At 39.4% G+C, this 21,121-nt stretch overlaps 1 protein-coding gene across 3 annotated transcripts in view; it reads left to right on the forward strand.

The window, feature by feature from the left end:
* LOC119728738 (calcium-transporting ATPase sarcoplasmic/endoplasmic reticulum type-like) overlaps positions 1-13,772 on the forward strand; it is a 99,891-nt gene extending 86,119 nt beyond the window's left edge. For 2 of the 3 annotated variants that reach the window (XM_038201106.1, XM_038201098.1), the window contains 5 exons: positions 791-993; positions 3,390-3,475; positions 4,632-4,765; positions 5,581-5,698; positions 6,465-9,102. In XM_038201106.1, the coding sequence (XP_038057034.1) occupies positions 791-993; positions 3,390-3,475; positions 4,632-4,765; positions 5,581-5,698; positions 6,465-6,665 (742 nt within the window). In that variant the 3' untranslated portion in view covers positions 6,666-9,102. Of the gene's footprint in view, positions 1-790; positions 994-3,389; positions 3,476-4,631; positions 4,766-5,580; positions 5,699-6,464; positions 9,103-13,326 lie in introns of those variants that run through there. The other variant, XM_038201116.1, reaches the window with a different exon arrangement.
* Positions 13,773-21,121: the final 7,349 nt, after the last annotated feature.

A 21,121-nucleotide genomic window follows, 5' to 3' on the forward strand; every position in this document is an offset into this window, starting at 1 on the left:
CAGTATATGTTGCATTTAGCATGGTTAGGGTAAGGGTACTCAGTCAACACAGCTTGGGAGTCAAGGTTTGATTCCTATAGACCTTTATCATGCTGCCACCATTTCAGTCATGTTCCCTGTATCTAATAACAGTACTGAATGATAATGTTTATTGTGCAAAAATGAACCAGACTATTTTTCCTTCCAGCATCTGTTGCATTTAGCATGGTAAGGGTAAGGGTACTCAGTCAACACAGCTTGGGAGTCAAGGTTTGATTCCTATAGACCTTTATCATGCTGCCACCATTCCAGTCACGTTCCCTGTATTCAATAACAGTACTGAATGATAATGTTTTGTGGTGCAAAAATGAACCAGACTATTTTCCCTTCCAGCCTCGCTTTGGTTCCGTTGATTTGAATGGGAAAAAATCCAAATGGCTGCGACATGATAATGGTCTATTGTGCGACCTTCTAGATCAATCTAAGCACTCTAGACTCAATCTAAGCACGTTTTTTTTTCACAGAAGGATAAACGACTGTTCTGAGCTCTAGTACAAAATGCACTGAGCAGACTCGCCTTAATTGGTATAGACCTGCAAATCTGAAAGCCAGCGCGCAGGGGTCTTTGTTGACGAGTATTCATGGTATTTGCAACCAGTACAGGCCGTTATCATGAGTCTAACCAAGACGCTAATCCGTGTGTGTAGGTTCCGTGATCTAGGCACCATAGTTGACCCCTCTACCTCTATCTTAAATATCTACCACTCTTGTGGTGCAAATCTTGATCTCTTGCGTCCCTCTGGTCTCTCAGCATCTTCCTGACAGCAGCCCTAGGCATGCCTGAGGCTCTGATCCCAGTCCAGCTGCTCTGGGTCAACCTGGTCACCGATGGTCTGCCTGCCACTGCCCTCAGCTTCAACTCCCCCGACATTGACATCATGGACAAGCCCCCACGCAAGGCCAACGAGCCACTCATCAGTGGGCTGCTCTTCTTCAGATACATGGCCATTGGAAGTGAGTATTCTGTTGTTCTTCTTGTTTTTAGCTGCGGGATAGCAGCTCAACAATCCATCATGTCTCTCCGTTGGTTAGTTAGTTAGTAACAAACGTTGGCATTGTCTATTGCTCCTACATATTTTGACCCATTTCAACCAAACTTTGTCAAAAGTATCAGTAGCCCAGCCCCAACATGTCACATGGCCAAACTGGGGTCAAAGGTCGTCATGGGGTCACTGGGGTCAAAAACCTGATTTTTTTTTTACTCAAAACACTACTCCTTCCATACATTACATAGCACAATCACGTGAGTCATGCATGAACACGCATTCGTTGGCCTGCAGCTTCCGAGACATTTCTGATTGAGCTTGTTTTTGTTTGCTCCCTAAGCCCATGGAAACATCTTGAATCGTCCAAAATCCTCCACTGTTATGACTGGTCAGTTCCCAATTGCACATCCCATGTAGTTCAACTTTGGGCGGGTTCGAGTCATCTACAAATCTGTCTCTCTGCAAACATAGGGTCGGATATGTCACTTTGTAGAGAACTGATGTGGATGTTGCAACCGCAAATCTCACTCCAATCTCACTTTTTATTCAACAAAAAATCTAATTATTATCTCCTACGCAAACATACATTCTGTGCCAAATTAAGGGAAAATACAACATTTGCAAACATCGAAAAATAAAACTACCAAATTTTACGAAATACCTTACTAGGATGTTGGTAAATGACATGCTTAAGCATCCTGTAAAATTATGGCACCTGGTGTGAAGCCATTTTCAAGAAAATGGTATATTTGTATACATTTCCAACGCTGGTCGGCCGACCACCGTTGGAAAAACCTAACTATTTTTCAATTACTGCTCCAAATTTACCATTTCTTTTTTTAGTCTAAATTTTGTTTTGCTAGCTATTGGTTCCATGTTCATGAACGGATGCAGGCCAGCTAGACTGGTTCCCTTACCGTACAATTTCCCGGTATTTTTTATCCATTTCATCTTTAGTGGAGTCAGGGAACCAGACTACTTGAATCTTTTTGTTTTTCTTGGTTTTTCCAGCATTTTCGAACACAAAACTTCAAACATGTCAGTGTAACAATATTTGATCTATTATACTAACCCCCCAAATAGTTCATTTCTGAAAATTACAGCAAAAGCCAATGATGTACATTCCCTTTAAGTAGTCCTTTCAGTCAAAATCAATCAAGTGACTGTTTTCAACAGTAAAGCATTCCCGGGACTGTTTAAATAACTTGATACAGCTATGCGTTGACTCTGGGTGAGTGATAAAACAGCTGGGACCACAACTTGCCGGCTTTGTCTGTTGACCCAGTTTGAATAGTCACAGTGCTTGCTATATGATCTGAATCAAATTAGGTTTTGCCCTTCACCGACGTTTTTTTTTAAACACTGTATACTCAGTGTGTTATCTCCCGAGTGAAAGTTGGAAAAAAGAGAGAAAAAAACGTCGGTGAAGGGCAAAACCTAATTTGATTTATATCACCCCGACGCAAAATTCCATCTTATAATACTATATGATCTGACTGCTGGTGACTAGCCTTGATTAAAAGTAAAGCACGGGAAGTGGAAGCCAATTTTGACTGTCTGTGACTGTTTAAATAGCAGGAGGATCAATCCTAGTCACTTTCCCATTGTAGTTTATTTGATGATCTTCTGAAAAAGGACCTGGCAGAAAATTGTCTAGTGTATCAATTCCAAAAAAGGTCAAATTGCTGGAATTGGTGACCAATTTGTCTACAAATTGAAGTCAAATTCAAAGTCAGAATTTTTTTTTTACCCTTCTTCCTGCAATAAGCCATTTGCGAGTAACCTATACCCTTTGGGATTTACATTTGAAAAACGTCTGGTACAATGACTTGCTCAGAATGCTTGGCACATTTTAACTTTGAATTCTCCAGACCAAAGACACTGTTGCTAATCACAAGATTCGGGGCAAGCTCTTGCATAGTTACGTAAGAGACGCTCAGCACCAATACATCGTTCACAATTGGTGAGAATGGCACAAAGACACCAGACCATGCCGGAGCTGGGGGTTGCTAGCATAAGGCTTGCCCCGAATCACGTGATATAGTAACAGTCTCTTTGGTCGGGAGAATGCTAGGTTAAAACGTGCAAAGCATTGTATTAAGTCAGCGTTCCAGATTTTATTCAAATTTACTCGCAAATGGCTTATTGATATGTCCAGGTACATATTCATATCTTAAGACTGCCATACACATCCCTAGTGTGCCCTCACAATATAATGCCAAAAATGTTAACATCGTTTCATTTGAACTAAAATGTAGGATTGATTATGATTCAATCCAATGTTCAATTCTTCTGATATTCCATTGTACAAGACTTCTGAAGGATTTCAAAATAATAATTTATCTGTTTTTTTTCTTTTTCCAGTATACGTCGGTGCTGCTACTGTAGGTGCGTCTGCCTGGTGGTTCATGTATCATGTCAATGGTCCTCGCTTGTCATTCTGGCAGTTGGTAAGTTGCCGGAGTTCCTTCTGTCAAATTAGTCCTTGGAATCAAAAGGTTCCCAATACAGTGGAACGCCGCTATAATGAACATCGCGGGATCTGTAGAAATTGTTCGTATAAATAGCGATTGTTCGGTATTGCGATTTTAAGCTGCTGGTGCTCTGGTACTCTCTTTTCAATAAATAGTGCCCTTCAGAACTTCACCCTGCATGCCCTGGTAGCTACTGAAAGACGACTTTGAACACATGCCGACTATTGAATTATGTTTTGGAGCTAACTACCTACACCTTTGAGCTTACTACATACACCTACAGCAATGGGTGGCTATATTTCCCCTTCTATTCCTTGGGGAAATAATAGCCACTTCACAATCATCTGTTGATAGTTTTGGAACAACAATGTTCGGTACGTTTCGTACACACAAAAATGGAGCCAAGGACGATGTTGGGTATAGCTGAATGTTCGGTGTAGCGGTGTTCGGTATAGCGACGTTCCATTGTACATATAAAACTGCACAGTTTTTCCAATGTAGTGGAATGTCTTGCCAATTGTTAACTCTTTTTACATGTACTTTCTCGACATTTTGGCCAGGATTCTTCTGGAATCCTTTAAAAATCCTTCACTGTGAAGGACCCAAATGGCATATTCTTTGAACTGTAATTTCAAGGGAAGAGCCATGCCCCATGTGAAGTTGTAGTAGCTGAGCTCTACCTTACTTGTACTTGGTTGGTTCTTCTCCTTAATACTCAGCAAGGGAGTTTTAACAGGAGGCCAGAAACACCGGGGCAAACCCCTTGTCTTTAGCGATAAGTGTTACTTGGTTCTTTTACGTGCATTAGACGACACACGGGACCTACGGCTTTACGTCCCATCCGAAGGACGAAGCAATAATGGTTAAGTGCCTTGCTTAAGGGCACAACTGTCCAGACCCGGGCTTGAACCCACATTCTGCTGCCTCTGAAACACCAGAGGATGAGTCCGGTGCGGTGCTCTTAACCGCTAGGCCATAACACTCCATGACCTTCCTCAATCCTGCAAAGTCTTAACAAAATCTCCAGGTGGAAGAAGGAATTCTCCCCAGGCAGCCAGCCAGCATCCACATCCCTTCTGCCTTACATTTTTTGTGACCTTTCACTTTTGTTTTATTCCCCCCTTTTCGTTAGACCCATCATTTGCAGTGCCCTCTGGAGCCAGAGAACTTCAAGGGGTTGGACTGCGAGATCTTTGATGATCCGCATCACATGACCATGGCCCTGTCTGTACTAGTCACCATTGAGATGCTGAATGCAATGAATAGGTATGTTCACCTCGCTTTGCTCTGTCCTCAGCTTTTATTTTACTTTTAGTCCCTTGTGGTCTGAAGGAAGTGATATCCCAAAGGGAATGTGCCATGACTTTTTATAAACTTAACATGTGATCGTTTTAGGCCAATGAAAATACAGTATTCAAGACAGTGGTATAACAATGAACAATTGTTATACCAAGGGGTGCATAGTACCCGAGGCGAAGTTACATCTTGCTAATAACTCAGAAAGATAAATGGGTGTAACTTACTGTGTGAGAAATAAATTAAACACTGCGATGTTACCTTTGATAACTGAAGGTTTTCCTGCTGGACATGAGATCTGAGACTGAGCGTTTGATGTAGAAGTTCTCAATGTGCAAAACTAGTGCGCCAGCAGGTTCCACACACGCGGGCAACGCGCGCAGTGAATGCATTGCAATATCACCCTCAGTGTGTGACATGCGTTTTCATAGACCAGACACGTGGCTGTTCTAGACCAATGAAATGACAGTAGCAAAACACACGATATAACAATGTAAATTGTGTCTTTTGTTTAGTCTTTCAAAGCACAGTTTTCTGTTTAGGCAAAGAGTAGCAGTTAAGTTGAAATTTGAAAAGTCCCAATTGGGAAAGTTGTAAATCATCATACAGTTTGTAAATCTATTAAAACAAGATTTTCATTGGAAACGCAGTGACATTTTGGTCCTGCACTTACAGATCTCCCCGTTGATACAAATTGATATCTAATGATTGCTGAATATTACACACAAGTCCTGATATTCTGAGCAAATATTTAGACGAATTTGCTTTTCCTTCTCTGGTTGCAGTTTGAGTGAGAACCAATCTCTCCTAGTCATGCCGCCATGGTCCAACATTTGGCTGATTGGTGCCATCATCCTGTCCATGGCTCTTCACTTTGTTATCCTCTACGTCGACATCATGTCTGTAAGTAGTCAATCCAGAATACCCTTCAGCTGTTTCACAGATGATAATCTTATTTTTTGCAGAATTTTGTTCAAAAGCTCAGCTGTACTCCCTTGCTAAGGGAGCAGTCTTCCGATTATGAGAACACATCCATTTAAGAAACCCCAAATCTCAGATGCCTTCTGTTTAGACCTTTTAGTACTGTACAGGATGAGTAAAAAAAAAACCCAAAAAACGAAACCCAAATGGCAAGGCCATTTTTTGAATGAAGTTGTGCCTGTAGCACTTTCAAAATCTAGGATATGAAAGCCCTATCAATGAGCTTTCTTTTAGTACAAGAATCATTCAAATCACTATGTACTTTCCAAATTGTGGAATTTTGAGCACAAACACCATTTTACAGTTCTGTCCATGGATCACAAAAAAGTAAGTGTTCTTTCAGCAAGGATGCATGTGAATTGCTTTCATGTACCAAGTCCATCAAAATCCACCTGAAGTACTGGTGGATTTTTGGTGGATTTTGGCGGATTTGGTTCTGGAGCATTGTGTGAAGCAATTTTAGTGATGGATTTTGGTGGACTTGGTACTGTTCTAAGTAAAACTCAGTAGGGAGTTAGGGCTATAATGTAAAACATGTATCTAAGGGATAAACATTATTAAGGTTAACCTAAATACTTGGCTCCTGCTGTAATAGCCACAAAAGAATCAGTTCTTGTAACTCACCCCTGAGTTGTATTGTAAGCCAGTGATATAAATGACCCTGGTTATTTCCTCTTTCCCTTCTCAGACCGTGTTCCAGATCACGCCCCTGGACTTCACCGAGTGGATGGCCGTCCTGAAGATCTCCTTCCCAGTCATCCTCTTAGATGAGATGCTCAAGTTTGTGGCCCGCCGCACCAATGACGGTAAAAGCTATTCCGTTGGCCTGCACGGGCTGGTGGCCGGTGTGGCCATTGCCCTTGCTGTCCTCTACCTCCTCCCCATGTGAATAAAAAGGGGTCTCTTTTACTCCTCTCATACAACTTTTTTGGATCTAATTTATTCAGTTTTTGTTTTAAATTTTACATTGTCTGTTTTTCCTTCTTGTATGTGCTCTCTTGCTGCTGCGCAACAATCACACAAATTATTACTCACACTTTTACTTTTTTTGTTTTCAATTTATTTTGTTTTTTGAGTTGGGGTTGTGTGAGGGTGGTTAACACGTGAGGATGTGCCTGGTTTGTTTTTGTGCCTGAGACGAGTTGTGGTAAGAGGGCAGTCCTGTTTAGCAGGAAAACTGGATTTGACAAAAACCTGATGATTTGGCATTAATTTTATTAAGGTTACATGAAATATTTTGAGTTGATGCAAAATTAGTGAGGGGAAGCAACTCAAAAGTGCTTTAAAAAAATAAAAAAAAAATATAAAATAAATTCCTGTGATAAGTTTGCACAAGACTTAAATGGGTTGAAATGGAAGCGCTTTTCTGTATAAACCACCCTCCCCCTAAAAAAAACCCATAAAAAAACCCCAAGACCTACTGCCTCTTACCAAGACAAACCTTTGTTGTGCACTTTTAATTCGCTGGAATCATTTGCATGAGGGTGGTAATTTGTGTATTCAATCTGAGTTGGTAAACTTACATGGCAGCCATTTTGTTTTTCTCACCCAGTAGACAGAGCACCTAATCATGTTATCATGTGGCTTTGACTGTGTAAGACAGGGTGATAGATTTGGTGAATTAGAACTTTGTGCTAATGAACACGAAACTTATTATGCAATATGAAGAATAATTGATGAGCCAGTTTTGACTCTTGGAACAAACGTCTGCTCTCATTTTAGCTGTTGAAATGTGTAAAACAAAAGCGTAATTCTATTGAAATTCTCAGACGCTGTTTGAAGCTTGTGCTGATTTTGTCACTGCCATAGTTTATCGAGCACAGTTCTGCTTGCAGCAACACCATATCAGTTTCTTTCAAAAGGATATGTTATGAATTTGATTATTTGGTCTAGTACCCCGCCTTACACAGTCTATTCACCTCACTGGCACTCAACACAGCACGGTAGCCATTCTTGTACTTACACTGCATTCCTTTTGTTGCACTGTGCGTTCTTTTAGTTGTAGGCACGGAACGTTGAGTAAAGCTCCAATAACTATTGATGTTGAAGTTCATTCGAGTTCACCGAGTTTCGGTCCGTGTTTCAGTAGTTTCTGTCCACCTCTGTTGTAGACGAACTTTCACGAGCTACAGCTAAAAAATAAAAACACCTAAAAAGTCACAGTTCGAAAGATATTCTTGTTATTAGATAAAATACACGGGGAAATTTTGTTATCTCAAAAATGTCATTGCTACTCGCTGCATCATAATTGTATTTGTAGGATGTTTGGGTTGTACATGTTTATGTTAATGTTGGATATATACATATGTAACATTTTATATGAAAACAGTAATTTTAGTATTTATGCATCATACGGGGAATTAACGAAGGCACTAGAACTAGGTACGACCGAATAACGGTAGGTTTATGTTTGTACATGAGTTCACACAAATCTTAGATTATTTAGAAATGCACGCTGTGTGACTCTTTTTGTCGGAATGGTTTCTTGATGCTAGATTTTGTTCAAATCGAAACTTTCTGTGGGGGTTTGGATGCTCTAAGTTTGAATTGACTTTGTACACGAGGTGCCCTGAGCACTTTAAAAATTACTTTCAAACAAGAAAGCATTTATAAGTCATGCTTTTTCAAATTGTTTTTTTTTTGTCCTCTTTTTTTAAAGTGTTGCGTGAAGCAATTTTGCAGCCCATCCCTGAACTATTTAATAATTTTTTTATTTCTCCGAATTACTGTTACCCGCCTGTTTCCATTTTTCAAGTTTTTTTTTTACAGTTTGAAGCATAATTTTAGAAACTTTTTCAAAGGGATTTGGGAAAATTTGCAGACTTGGATTTAAAGGAGTGAAAAACATTAATACATTAAAGAAATACATTAAAAATACCCAGGCTAATTAAACTTGAAACTATATTTTCAAAGGTCTACAGATAAACAGGTATTTGTTATTTATTACTAATATTGTATCATTTATTTGTTCAGTTCTTTCCATGCGGTTTTATTAACACGATGTAAAAATATGTAAATGTCCATGTCCACTTTGTCAAATACAACAGGATAGTATCTTTGCCGGATTGCGAAACAAAATCTATCGATTCATTCTAAATTCCCCTCTGGAAGATGAGAGGCAAAGTTTAGAAAAGGGTTTGTAATTTTTAACTTGAATGAAAATTGAAATGAATTTTTTGTCCCAGTCCAGGACCCTACATAGTTGTGAATTTTGTTGAGTCGTACGGTATTAACCGCGAAAAAAAGTTTTGTTTGTGATGTCGTGATTGCAATTGATTTTTATTGAGAATAAACAGATTGAATGTTTTTATGTACCTGAAACAAAACCTTCTCGTTCTAACCATGTTGTACAATTGTCAGTGCCATGTCCAGCTGATAACACATCGTTGTTTGAAAAAAAACAAAAAAACTTCATCTTAGCATTTGCAAGATGAAGGAAAACTAACGCGCAGTCAGTCAGGTCTTTTGCAGTTTCGCGTTTCAAATATGGCGCGTAGAGATCACCACCCTCCCACGAAGGTCGCATTTACTGTGGAGATTAACTTTAACAAGACAAATTAATCCATCCAAGGGAGCTTTAACATGATTAGCAGACAGGCCAAACAGTAGCGTAGACTTCACACCAGATAATCACCATTAATCCACAATAGAACTTTAATAGTAACATGTCGCAGCTATTTGAGTATTTGTAATGTACGTTGACACTCACAACGCCAACGAGACTTGGTAGAAATATCAAGCTACATGGAGAGAGTGTGTTTAACATTGTACCTGATGAACACATCCCCATAGAGAGTATTCTTGCCCCAAAATGTGTTGTCCTCTGATTTCACGCTGATCAAGTGGACTCAATTTCGTGTCTGAAGAGATACTTTGTTGTGACATTTCTCAGAGTGAACTACATGGTGAATCCAAAAAAGCGGAACCCAAACCCCAATATGCAGCACCAAAAACAAGAATAACTGGAAAGCCAATTTCAGAAACTACTTTTAGATAAAAAAAATACTGAAATTGCTCAATCCGTTCAAAGAATATCACCATTTAAACGCAATGACCCTAAAACCTGTTTCGTCGAGAGAAAAAAAAAGCAATTTATTGTATGTTCTGACTGTTTGGAACAACACAGAAAATGACTCCGAATATTTGTTTCAACAACTGTCACCAACTGTAGTACACAATATCTTTATTAACAACCCTGCTTAGGCAAACGTATGAGTTATAAACTCCCTTTTTTCCCAAAGACGGGCCTTCAAAAGGCTTTTGTTGAATATTTTTAACTTTTAAACTGAGGTTTTATCGATGGTGATGTTTGAAGACAATTTTGACGACAATTCTTGAAATCGCATTTTTGGATGAAAGAGGTTTTAGGATCATTGTGTTTAAATGGTGATAAACTTCAAACAGCATTGGGCAATTTAAGTAATTTTGTTCATCTAAAAGTAGTTTAAGAAATTTGCTTTCAAGTCATTATTGTTGGTGCTTCGCATTTGTTTTAAATATGAAATATATTTTCTGAGGTTAGGGTTCCCCTTTTTTTGACTCGCCCTGTACGACCAAGAAACTCTCACAGAACAAACTCTTCTGGTTCTCTTGCAAACTGTCCTACTGATGTTCCCCACGCCCCCGATTCTGCATTTTCATTGGTTGCGACCATCAGTGTTTGACAAAGGTCCAAACATTTACACAACCAGCTTTATTTTGCGAAACCGTTTGCGTTACGAGCAGCCTCTTCCAAAGTGACATTTTTGCTTATAGTACAACCACGAAGTAACAACTTCATTGTTCAACATGTAATCATCCACAACACATTCACTTTTAGAAACATTAATACACGACGTAACATTTTAGAGTCAGTAACACATATATTTAACCTCAGCAAACCTTTGGGTAATGCTAGCGTTTAGTTACAAACACATCGTGCGTCCTTTGAACGAGCTCCTCGCAAAAGAACCTTAAAATCTGACAGTGCTTGGCTGCCTTGTGGTTGATTTCGACACAGCTATAGAGCTGTCAGTCGTCTCCACAGAGTTTAGAGACAGGTCTGGGTACCCGTGCCCATGCGTCATTGTGTTCCTAATTCACTGAAGTTGCGAAAATAAATGAATGTACCCTTTTGAGTCCTTGCAGTGAAATGAGCTTGCGGACAGGCACAAATCGTTGAGAAATTGAGTGATGTACATGATAACAGCGACAAAGCCGTATACAATTAAACACTCAATTGTTGATAACCACTTTTATACCAGGGATGTCGGTATAAACGTAACCCCAAAAAGCAGCAGTTGCAGTGATCGGCCGTACCCACACAACCACGTACATTTCCACATTTCATTACAACTTTTCCTTTCCTTCCGATACCAGCCCACGCACCAGTACTGTTACAGAATCAACATTGTAGACAGACGTCCATGCATGATATCCATCTACTAGAGAAACAGGCTGTTACCATTTGTTTTTTTGCATATGATAAACAAGCTTTTTAGTTTTGCATGCTGAATTAATATACACGTCAAATGCATGCTTCGATTAACTGGGCTTTTTTTTTAATTTTCACTGCACGCTTTGCATTGCATGTGGTATTATTTTTTAACTAAAGCCTAAAATTTCCTAATCTGCAATCTCAATATCCAGTGTGACTGTCGTCGATTCTTTTGTTTAGTTTCAATTCAAATTTCAGCAAGGAAAAATATTCCAACCAAATGTACACGTACAAAAGGAGGACAAATCGCAGCCGCATGTTTATATCCACAATACATTACTTTCGAGCCGAGCATTTATTTTGCTACAAACCTGTTTCTAATTGCTACTCTTCTGAAACCTATTCGCAGAATTTTTTCATCCGAAGCTAACGATTATAGTGTTTGCAATTGGTCTTGAAGCATTTCCTTGTAGCATATATTTTCCTGAAGTCCATTCTTCGCCTCGACGTTTCGCTTTTCAGTTGATGACTATTGGCTTTAAATGAGCATTCCAATTTATATATTGATTTTGTTGATTTTGTGCATTGTTCCACTGGAATATTCTGTTTCGCTTGATGTATTTGCACAACAGAGATTGAATTTTCATCTTTGATATTTGTGGCATTGGTGTGACACACCAGCCATACTTTTAAACAGCCCGAAGGTAGCGCTAGGACGAATTGTGACAATGCTTATTTTATGTCCAATTATTATTTTTCCCTGCAAAACCTAATGCAACACCGCTACAAAAATTGGTAATCTTTCACCCAATAATTGGTCCCCTTATTGACGTTACACTCATACTCCAGCACGTATACCCACCTTTTTCGTTAAACTTGAAACCTTCGCACCACGTACTCTTTTCCCGCCATCACCGTTGCCACACCTGTAACAACCCCTCCCTTGAAAGCATTCCGGAATGCCGTCCAAAAAAGCATGGAATCCCAATCGGAACTTTGTTTTCCGCTTGTTTCCCCCAAACGGTGGCGAGTGCTGCATTGAATTTGGCGGTCTTGTTTCGAACCTTCTTACTTTGAAAAATTCTCGGGTTTATCATAATGCGGGCCTTCATGCTGAAGCGAAGTAACAGTTTTTGGTCATGCTGCAAATTGATGGCGATGCCCAAAATGCAATCAAACGAACTCATTTCCTATCCCTGATGAAGGCCCGAGTGTACAATGTAATACTTTTGAACAGTAGGTGCCTTCCAACATAAGCTCCTGCAAAAAAGGGCTCTAGTACAGACTATACACATTCAACTTTTAAGTGGGTTGGTTTTTAACCATGACTGGCACGCTTCAAATTCCTTGAGCGACGTATTCACACGAAACGCACTTGGATCATGAATTTCAGACCAAAGGGTTTACGGAACCGTCCCAGTGTAAATGGCTAACAAAAATCCAGTAAAGGCGAATTGGATTTGTGAGTGCAGAACCAAACGGACTTTTGTGAGGAATAAGTGGGTCATCTAAACCAACATAACACAACTGGAACTGGGCATTTACTACACTTACAACACGCGAACGCTTGCTGCATGCAGACTTTGCGGCCACCATATTCACCACATCGGCGGGCAGGCCTCGTGAATTTGTGATCTGGTGAGCAGCTAAATCAAAATGTTTCTTAGCAAAACTACGTGCTAAGCGAAAAACAGCAGAAACCTTTTCACGAATACTACCACAAAGCCCGTTGGCTGGTGATCTGCTTTTGCCGATCTTTGCCGAACTTTGCCGATCTTAGCAAAATTGCGCAATGCAGTTCATTTTAAACAAATGGACTATGAAATTGCTGCAGAAATTAAATGGCGGACTAGGCCATATCCGTAGCCAAATCCGTAACTGAAGATACGCCGTGTTCGGATCCCTCACTGGTGGTAATGCTTCGGTTTTTGCCATTGGCGTGTTATGAGTATTCGAAGCAGTAGACAAAAAGTGCGGTTTCGGATTCGCCTGTAGCCTGCGTGCTTGATAAATGGACGGATTAGTCTGCTGCCACCAAGCGACCAGTTATGGGTCAATTGGGGTTCCGGTGAATTCCGGCGATTATGTTACCGCGTGAGGGTAATGCATGTTATTCCTGGCTTTATATAAACAGCCTCGGCGCCGCACAGTAAGACTGACTGATTGCTGACTACTATCGCCAACCAGACCTTGGATACAAGATACCATGCTCAGGGAGCTCGTTCAAGACACCATGCACCACAGGGAGCTAATACGTCATCACCTCTGAACATTAAGTGGACTCATCAACCTGTAACATCTGTCCTCGGCGAACCAGCTAAATCCACTGGTATTTTGCTATCCATAACGAGGTCGTCTTTGGGTGACGTCACTGTGAGGTCATCCAGCGATCACAGAAGGTGCCTTTTTTAATCTAGGAGAGGTGAATTTCTATACGCAGCCGTGTGGGATATCAATATATGGTATGTTTGATTGTAACAGTAGAAAGCCTCGTTTTTCTTTTTTCATTCACCTTTTTTTGTATCGTATAAGACCGTAGTGTGTGGTTGGGGATATGTACAGTGTGTTTTTGAAACATTGTACACTGCCCTTCATTAATACAGACTTAAAGTTTTTATTAAATTGATCACATGTGGGTGGGTGCTAATTCATTCTCGTAGTTGAAAGAATACTAACAATGTTCACAGTGAATTTTTATATTGCTAGGGCTAGTTTGTGCCCAAAAAGGAACAGTATCAAAAACCATTTTCTTTATTCTTTTTCTTAAACGCATTTTGAAACTCGCATTTTTGTGTGGGGAGTGTGCCATGCAATCACACATTGTGTGGCGGCAAGTTAAGTTTAGTCTGTGTGACTTCAACACGATTGATAATTAGAGAGCAGATAAAAACGGGACATTTGCGTAGAATACAGTCGACTCTCATTCATACAAATTCAGCCGAACCTAGCAAAAATGTTTGTGACATCATAATTTTATTTAAGAGGAGCGCTTCATTGTGCACGTAAATGCGCAGTCGAGAACAAGGCATTTCGTAATATACCTTGTCTTGAATACTGTATTTTTTTGGCCTGGAACGATCACGTGTTAAGTTTATGAACACAAAAGTCATGGCACACTCCCTTTGACGTGTTATCGCGCAGGTAGTGTGCTATGACTTTGTACGCACAGTACGTACGGTGTGAAACGCTTGTTTCGTTGGTACCCACGCTATTTTCACCATGCTTTCACACATGGGTGGGAGCAGCGAACTAGCAGACGATCAGCTGTTTCGAGCACGCAACATGCATGTGAGTTGACGTGCGATTGTCATGATTGTTGTGTTTACTGCTGTTTGTTTTCGTGATTTTTACATTACTCAAAAAGGTATGAGAGTCGACTGTATTCTAGCTCCTAGTAAAAGCATGGTTAATACCGTACGGTAATCATTACTTTTTTTTTTTTTTTTTTTTTTTACAGCCGTTTAGAAATAATAAACATAAAGCTTAAAACGAAAAGCAACTGTTCTCATTGTTGGCTCCCCAAAGAACAACACCACAGGGTATCCAAAAATTCTCAATTTTTTTTAACAAAGAGATGATGACATGTTCATTTGAAATCAAAATATGCTATTCAACAACAATAAAAGGCATTTGTTTCATACCGGTAGCACACTTCTCATCAAACCAGTGAAATTGTGGAAAGAATTTCATACATGGCCATCACTATTTTTTGTCTTGCAATGACCTATCAGCCGTCAGAAAGCGATAACAAGTCCTAAAAAGTCAAATTTAGCAGGGAAAATATTGAAGCATTTACTGAGAAAACACTTGGAATTTTTCAGACCAGTCTCCTTAGGGTTTGTGCCCAGGGTGTCAAGTGATGTCCAGCTATGAAAATCTTTCCGAAATTGTTGTATTCTTTTTTATTATACCAAGTAAATTTATATACACTACACTATTCGTTTACTTTATAGTCACTCGATGGATAAGTCAGTTTGTATAAGTTTGTATTAATTGATTTTGTGAAATGTTTACAATTTGCATCACATTTTGGGGACAAGTTTGTTTTAAATTCTGTCGTAACGAAGGTAAATTACTGATTCATTTTTTAATGCATTATTGTCGATGATTATTTTGCCTCGTTCAATCTTTAGAGATACGGTGTAGCTGTTTAAAAATAACAAATCCACATTTTATAACAGTAACAATTATAAGAGAACCACTGAATACCACCATTAGTGTGTTTTTTGGCCCTGCGATATTTTAGCAATTAACGGCCTACCTTAATGTTTATGTATATAATGTACATAAACGTAATGCATATTTAAGAAAAATGATAAATTCCTGCCTGATTTTCAGGAACCGTAACGTAGTTTTGACAATTGAATATTTTTTAATCCTGTAGGTGGATATTGCAATGTAGAAGAAAATAATCTTCTCTATTTATTGTAGGGGTATTTCATTGTTTGTTTTAATTTGGGATTTTTTGTTATTTGTTTTTTTTATCGTGTCTGTTCGTATCTAAAAGTAAATAACACGACCAAAAGCATTTGGGAATTCTCACTGAAGTAATTGGGTACACTGCAAGAACTGCGTTGTTTAATGAACACAATTTTGTATCTATATGGAACTCCTTGTCAGATGAAGTAGATATAATCATTGTACACCGCAGGTTTTTTTTATGGTGTATGTCGGTGAATGGTTTTCCTAACTTGAAGTTTTGGTTTGAATGGCTCCAGAATAAAGAGAAGCAACGTCAAAGCACAAAACGCCAAACGTTTTTTTTTATTTTACAGTCCAAGAATGCCGCCTCCTTTGATGGCAGAGACAATATATATACAGGGTGTGTCAAAAAAATGGAAACCCAGATGTAAATGTAAATTATAAAAAAAAATCTAATAAATTTGTTCAAATAAGTTCAAGATCATGTGACACACCAATGTGTCCTCTTTTCAATGATATTACTTGATTGTGTGTCTGTGGTCACGGATGACTGAACATTTATTATTGTTCTGTTAAGAGTGAAAACCTGCACAGGGCCAAGTTTACCTGGCTTAGATTTGTGGCTGGTTTGTTATGAGAAGATCGAAAACGATATGCGACGTCGTGCGGAGCTTTGTGTGCCAAGAGGTGGGCCACGTTGAAGGCATGATGCCACATTGAAGGCATTGGGCCATGATGGCTTATTCAACAATGAGAGTGGTTAAATCAGTGTGTCAAATGTGAAAAAATTGCTTTAAAGACCATAATGTGTTTTTCTCGATAAATTAAGCCGTTCCATATGCCCAGAATACCAGTTACCCTTTTTGCACAAACTTGACCCAGTGCATGTTTTGACCCTTGTCAGGATACCAACGAATGCTCAGTCATCCGTGGCCACAGACACACAATCAAGGTATCATGTGGAAGAGGACACATTGGTCTTTCACATGATCTTTAACTTATTTGAAAATATTTATTAGATTTGTTGTAATTCACTTTTACATCTGGGTTGCCTTTTATTGATACACGCTGTATAGTTCAAGATAGCTTCTTGGAGATTTTTTTTTCTTATCAAACACAGTGATACTGCTAGGTTGAGGAATATTTATATAGGCATATGTCGATGTTATTATTTAAATGTATATTTTTTATCTTAGTCGCACGCTCTAAACGTTTTGTTCATCATCTTAGTTAAGTATCGTTTTACCTAAGTTTATTCCGACTGATGACTAATTTAATTGTACGCAACATTATACGAATGCACTGTCGCGTGGACATTTATTTGATTGTATTATTTTATTGCTTTGATGCTTAATTGGAATCAATGAATTCGTGTAAAGTGTTTGATATCATTTTTCTGTATTATTGGCATTTGATTGGCTTGTGATTTGTAGTAGTTTCATGTGTTGTAAGTTTGTACATAACGATGTCACGGCCTTGATTTTCTGTGAAACAGACCAAAAGTGGATGCCCATTGGGCATGGTGTTGATAGCTTCTGTTTTGATTCCCATTACCATTTGTAAGCAATCTATTTTGTATCTCACGCGTCCATGTATGCAAATTTATTTCGATATCAACATCATCGCTTTATGACAACAGCTTTCTCAATAAGGCCCTACTGCATTTTCTCTCAGAAATCTTCAGTGTGTCAAACTGCATGACGTGTTTAAAACCTAAATTTCATCTGACGTCACTAGTTATTTCACTGTGACTGGAGCATGACTATTTTGTGTGTGTATAGGCGCCTTGGTCGGGTTTCCGGATAAGTGCTCTATATAAATCTATATTATTATTATTAAACACCTGTGGTCAATTGCAGAACACTTGTTTCTAGACCCCTCTACTCCGTATTCATGCGCGCTTGTAGTTACCTTATTAATCTTGTGCTGGTGGATTGTGCAAAACACATCCGCTGTTCGTATTTTTCATTGCCAAACCTTCTTTGTGTTCCGTTGGTCGTTGAATTGAACACTGAAGCGAAGGAATACCCCCCCCCCCCATTGATAATTATAGAAAAAAACGTCAGTTAGTAGTTTAGGAGACGTTTCTATTTTTGGTCGTAGTAATTTCAGGGAGGCGCGTTTGGCTTGTACAGTTTATAGTTGTTCATTTCGTTCCATTCACTTTTCTTTGGAAGAGTTGGGGTTTTTTTGCGGCGGAGTGATATTTTAATATGGATTGTTAATAAGCTGTTGGGGTAACATCATAGTGCCAGATAGAAATCCCCTAAAAAGTCGCGTTTCTGATCAGGCGTGTGTCCAGTTTGAGGTTAACTGTTATTGAGTTGTAAAATAATCTTTCTTAATGCGTATTAATATTTGAAGAAAAAAAAAGTATGTACTTTTAAAAACATGTTGTAGGTTTTTCTGGTGGTGACCGATACAGTGAACAAATTCTTAGCAGAACGCAGGTCGAAATGCATAGCCACCTCGATATGTATGACTTAACTCATTCCTGTCCGTCATATTGATTTGGTCACGTGACAGGCAGTTATAAGGATCATTGCGTCAGCGTATGTTACCAAATTGCCATTATGCCAAAATGAACTCATTTTGTGTTACTTGAAACGTTTAAACTGAAGTAGTTGAATCATTAGTGATTGTACATGCCACATATACCAGTTTCGAACATGTGTTGACCCTAACCCCAAAGAGTTCATTTGGGGTAAAGTACCACATACTACAAAATACTGTGAGTGTTGTGCCCACCGTTGCCCTGCAGTAGTGCATACTACAGTTTAGTAGTAGTATTTTGCAGCTTAACGTGATGTTAGGGTTAAAGCACGTGTATGCCCAACTTGCTCAGTGATTGCGCACACATTAGAAAGCTCTTCGTGTGGGCTGGTTCACGCTACCAGTTACGCCATTGCTGTAACACTGCGCAGTACCATCCATATTTTAACACCGTTTGGTTGTGGCAAAATGGCTGCATTTCAGTTTGGCTCGTGACATGTACATCATTGTGTTCCTTCGAATTCTGTTATTAACGCCCAAACAGGTTGCATTCTGCTGAGTATTTGTCGAGTCCGTAGTGTTCTTTTCTTTCGTTCTCAAAAATATATTAGAAAGGCTTGTTGAAATGGCGTGTTATATGATACAATTTTGAAGTATGCATTGGATGGTTTCGTACCAAGTTTGTGAATTGATTGAATAAATTATTACCAGATATGGGTTCGATTTCTACTGCACATTTTGTTGTTCTTTTTTTGTGTTATGTATTGTTGGTTTTGCCGAAGCGGGCGAGGCGAAGTCTCATTTATGTTAAACGTATACCTGTTTTAGATCAGACCAAGGAGCAAATCCTACCCTAGGACACACGTACACGCCCTGGGTTTGCTGACTTTCAGATATGAATAGGGATGTTCATACGAGAAACGCAGTTCATTTAAACTTTTTTGTGAAAGAAATAACCAAGCTTATACCCAGCACGATATGAGACGGAGGGTACCCCCATCTCCCTTTACCCTATGCAAACCCTAGACTATTGCTACCTAACACATCCCCCCTAGAAACCTCAAAATAATTCCTGAGATTCTGGTACCTCAATGACCAACACAAGGGGGGGGGGTGCTCCCTCTGTCTCATATCGTGCTACATTATGACCAATTTGGACCAAGCTAATGGCAGACCGCGCCGATAGCAACCGTTAAAAGTCACGTGACCGAAAGGCATTATCTAAGGGCAAGTTCGCGCAAGAACTATTGTTGACCATTGGATAACCATGGTGCGACTAAAGTTAGCCCGAACTCTGTCTAGTCGACGGTAGTTGACTACGCTAGTCGACTATTTGGAACCAGCCTACCGCGACTGGTTGCATCGCTGGTTACCAATAGCCGCGCGCATTTATAACGTACAGCAGGGAGCCAGGACCCAGAAGTTTGCGATGACATTTTGACCAGCGTTTGACTAGAGACCTTCGCACGTTGCTATTAGTGCGCTGGTGTAAGGTACGTCACAAATCAACCACTAGTCGACTAATGGTCCTTGCCCGAACTTGCTCTAATACGATGCGCACTGTTTGATTGACAGACTGGAAGGGTCAATTTGTCAACGATACGAGCAAATATGTCAGGCAGAAACATGTACATGTGCATGCGTCCAATCGGTTGGGCAGTGCATGCGTGAACGCGCTCTGTAATAAACTTGCAACTGGTTTTTGCAAAAGATCCAATAATTGCCTGTCGTGCTTACTATATAGGGGAGGAAGTGAGGGTAGATGAACCCTTAATTGTATAAGTCTGACATGTTATGCTTGTTTGAATGTATTAGCCGCTTGGAAGCATTTGTGAGGCCCATAGTGTTTAGATCTCTCAGGCCGTTCGGTTTACAATAGATACTTCATACCAGGCGATAGTTGACAGTGTGTAGGAGGCACTGACGGTGGTTTCTCGTCAAGCCCGCGGCACAACCGTGAGAAAAGATGAATCCTCTGATTCTGTGGACGTGTCTTGCTTTGGGACTCGGGGGTAAGTTTTTCATCTTAGTTTTCTTTTGGGGAGTTAAATTTGTGATACAAGGAGGAACTATTGTTGTGTCAACTATGATGATTTTAGGGGAAAAAAATTACAGGGGAATAAACAAAATGCAAGTGCAGAGTCGTTTTAAAATCTGGAGAGGTGGTTGAAATAATCGTGAAGGAAAACAGTTCAACCCTTTCAAATTGTTTTTCATGCACACAATCATGATTGCATTGTCTCAAAGTGGGTCATGATCAACGGGATATAGGATTTTGCTTATCGTACCATCTCAATGGGCTTATTTCTATTGTGATATTTAGATTGGTGTTGTCTCTAGTAAACAGAAAACCAAGAGACCTGTTCAAGTATGTGAGTTTTCAAGCATTTTCCGTTGATCTCACTCATCACAACGGGATGTCGCCTTGTTACAAGAGTGATTACGATTCTTTCAGTTCTGGTTTCATTTAAAGTGTCCATGCAATGTATTTTTTTAAGTGCAATCCTTGAAAATGCAACTTTGTGTCCCATTTAACCTTAATTTTCAATTTGAGTTTGGACATTTCCAAGGGTATTTTGTGCCTTTTTGGTTTTCATGCGAATGCGAATTTCCATTTTTATGAGCAAATGTACGATGTCATTTCAGGCAGAAACCTAGATGTTACAGGTATTTCAGCACCAAAAGTTGCCAGAATTTTTGATATTGTGCGGTTCGTAAATTTTCTTTTCACTGGTGATTCGTTGTTGCGTCAGAACATGGCAATAAGCCAATGAGCAAACTTTTCAAATCTATAGGGCAATTAACTGGCCAGTCTCTGCAAATGGAAGGATTGATTGCTGTTATTTTTTGTCCCTTACAAAAAATGAAGTAGGAGCGAAAAAACATAAACAATAAAGGGGACCATATTGTTTTGCATATTATTGAGAAACACTTGATGTAACCCCTCATATGTTTAAAGATGTTCTCCACAGAGATTGGTAAGACTTAATCAACATGATGGGTAAACGAAAATA

This window comes from Patiria miniata, unplaced genomic scaffold (assembly GCF_015706575.1).
Source record: "Patiria miniata isolate m_02_andy unplaced genomic scaffold, ASM1570657v1 HiC_scaffold_1, whole genome shotgun sequence".
Taxonomy (NCBI): domain Eukaryota; kingdom Metazoa; phylum Echinodermata; class Asteroidea; order Valvatida; family Asterinidae; genus Patiria; species Patiria miniata.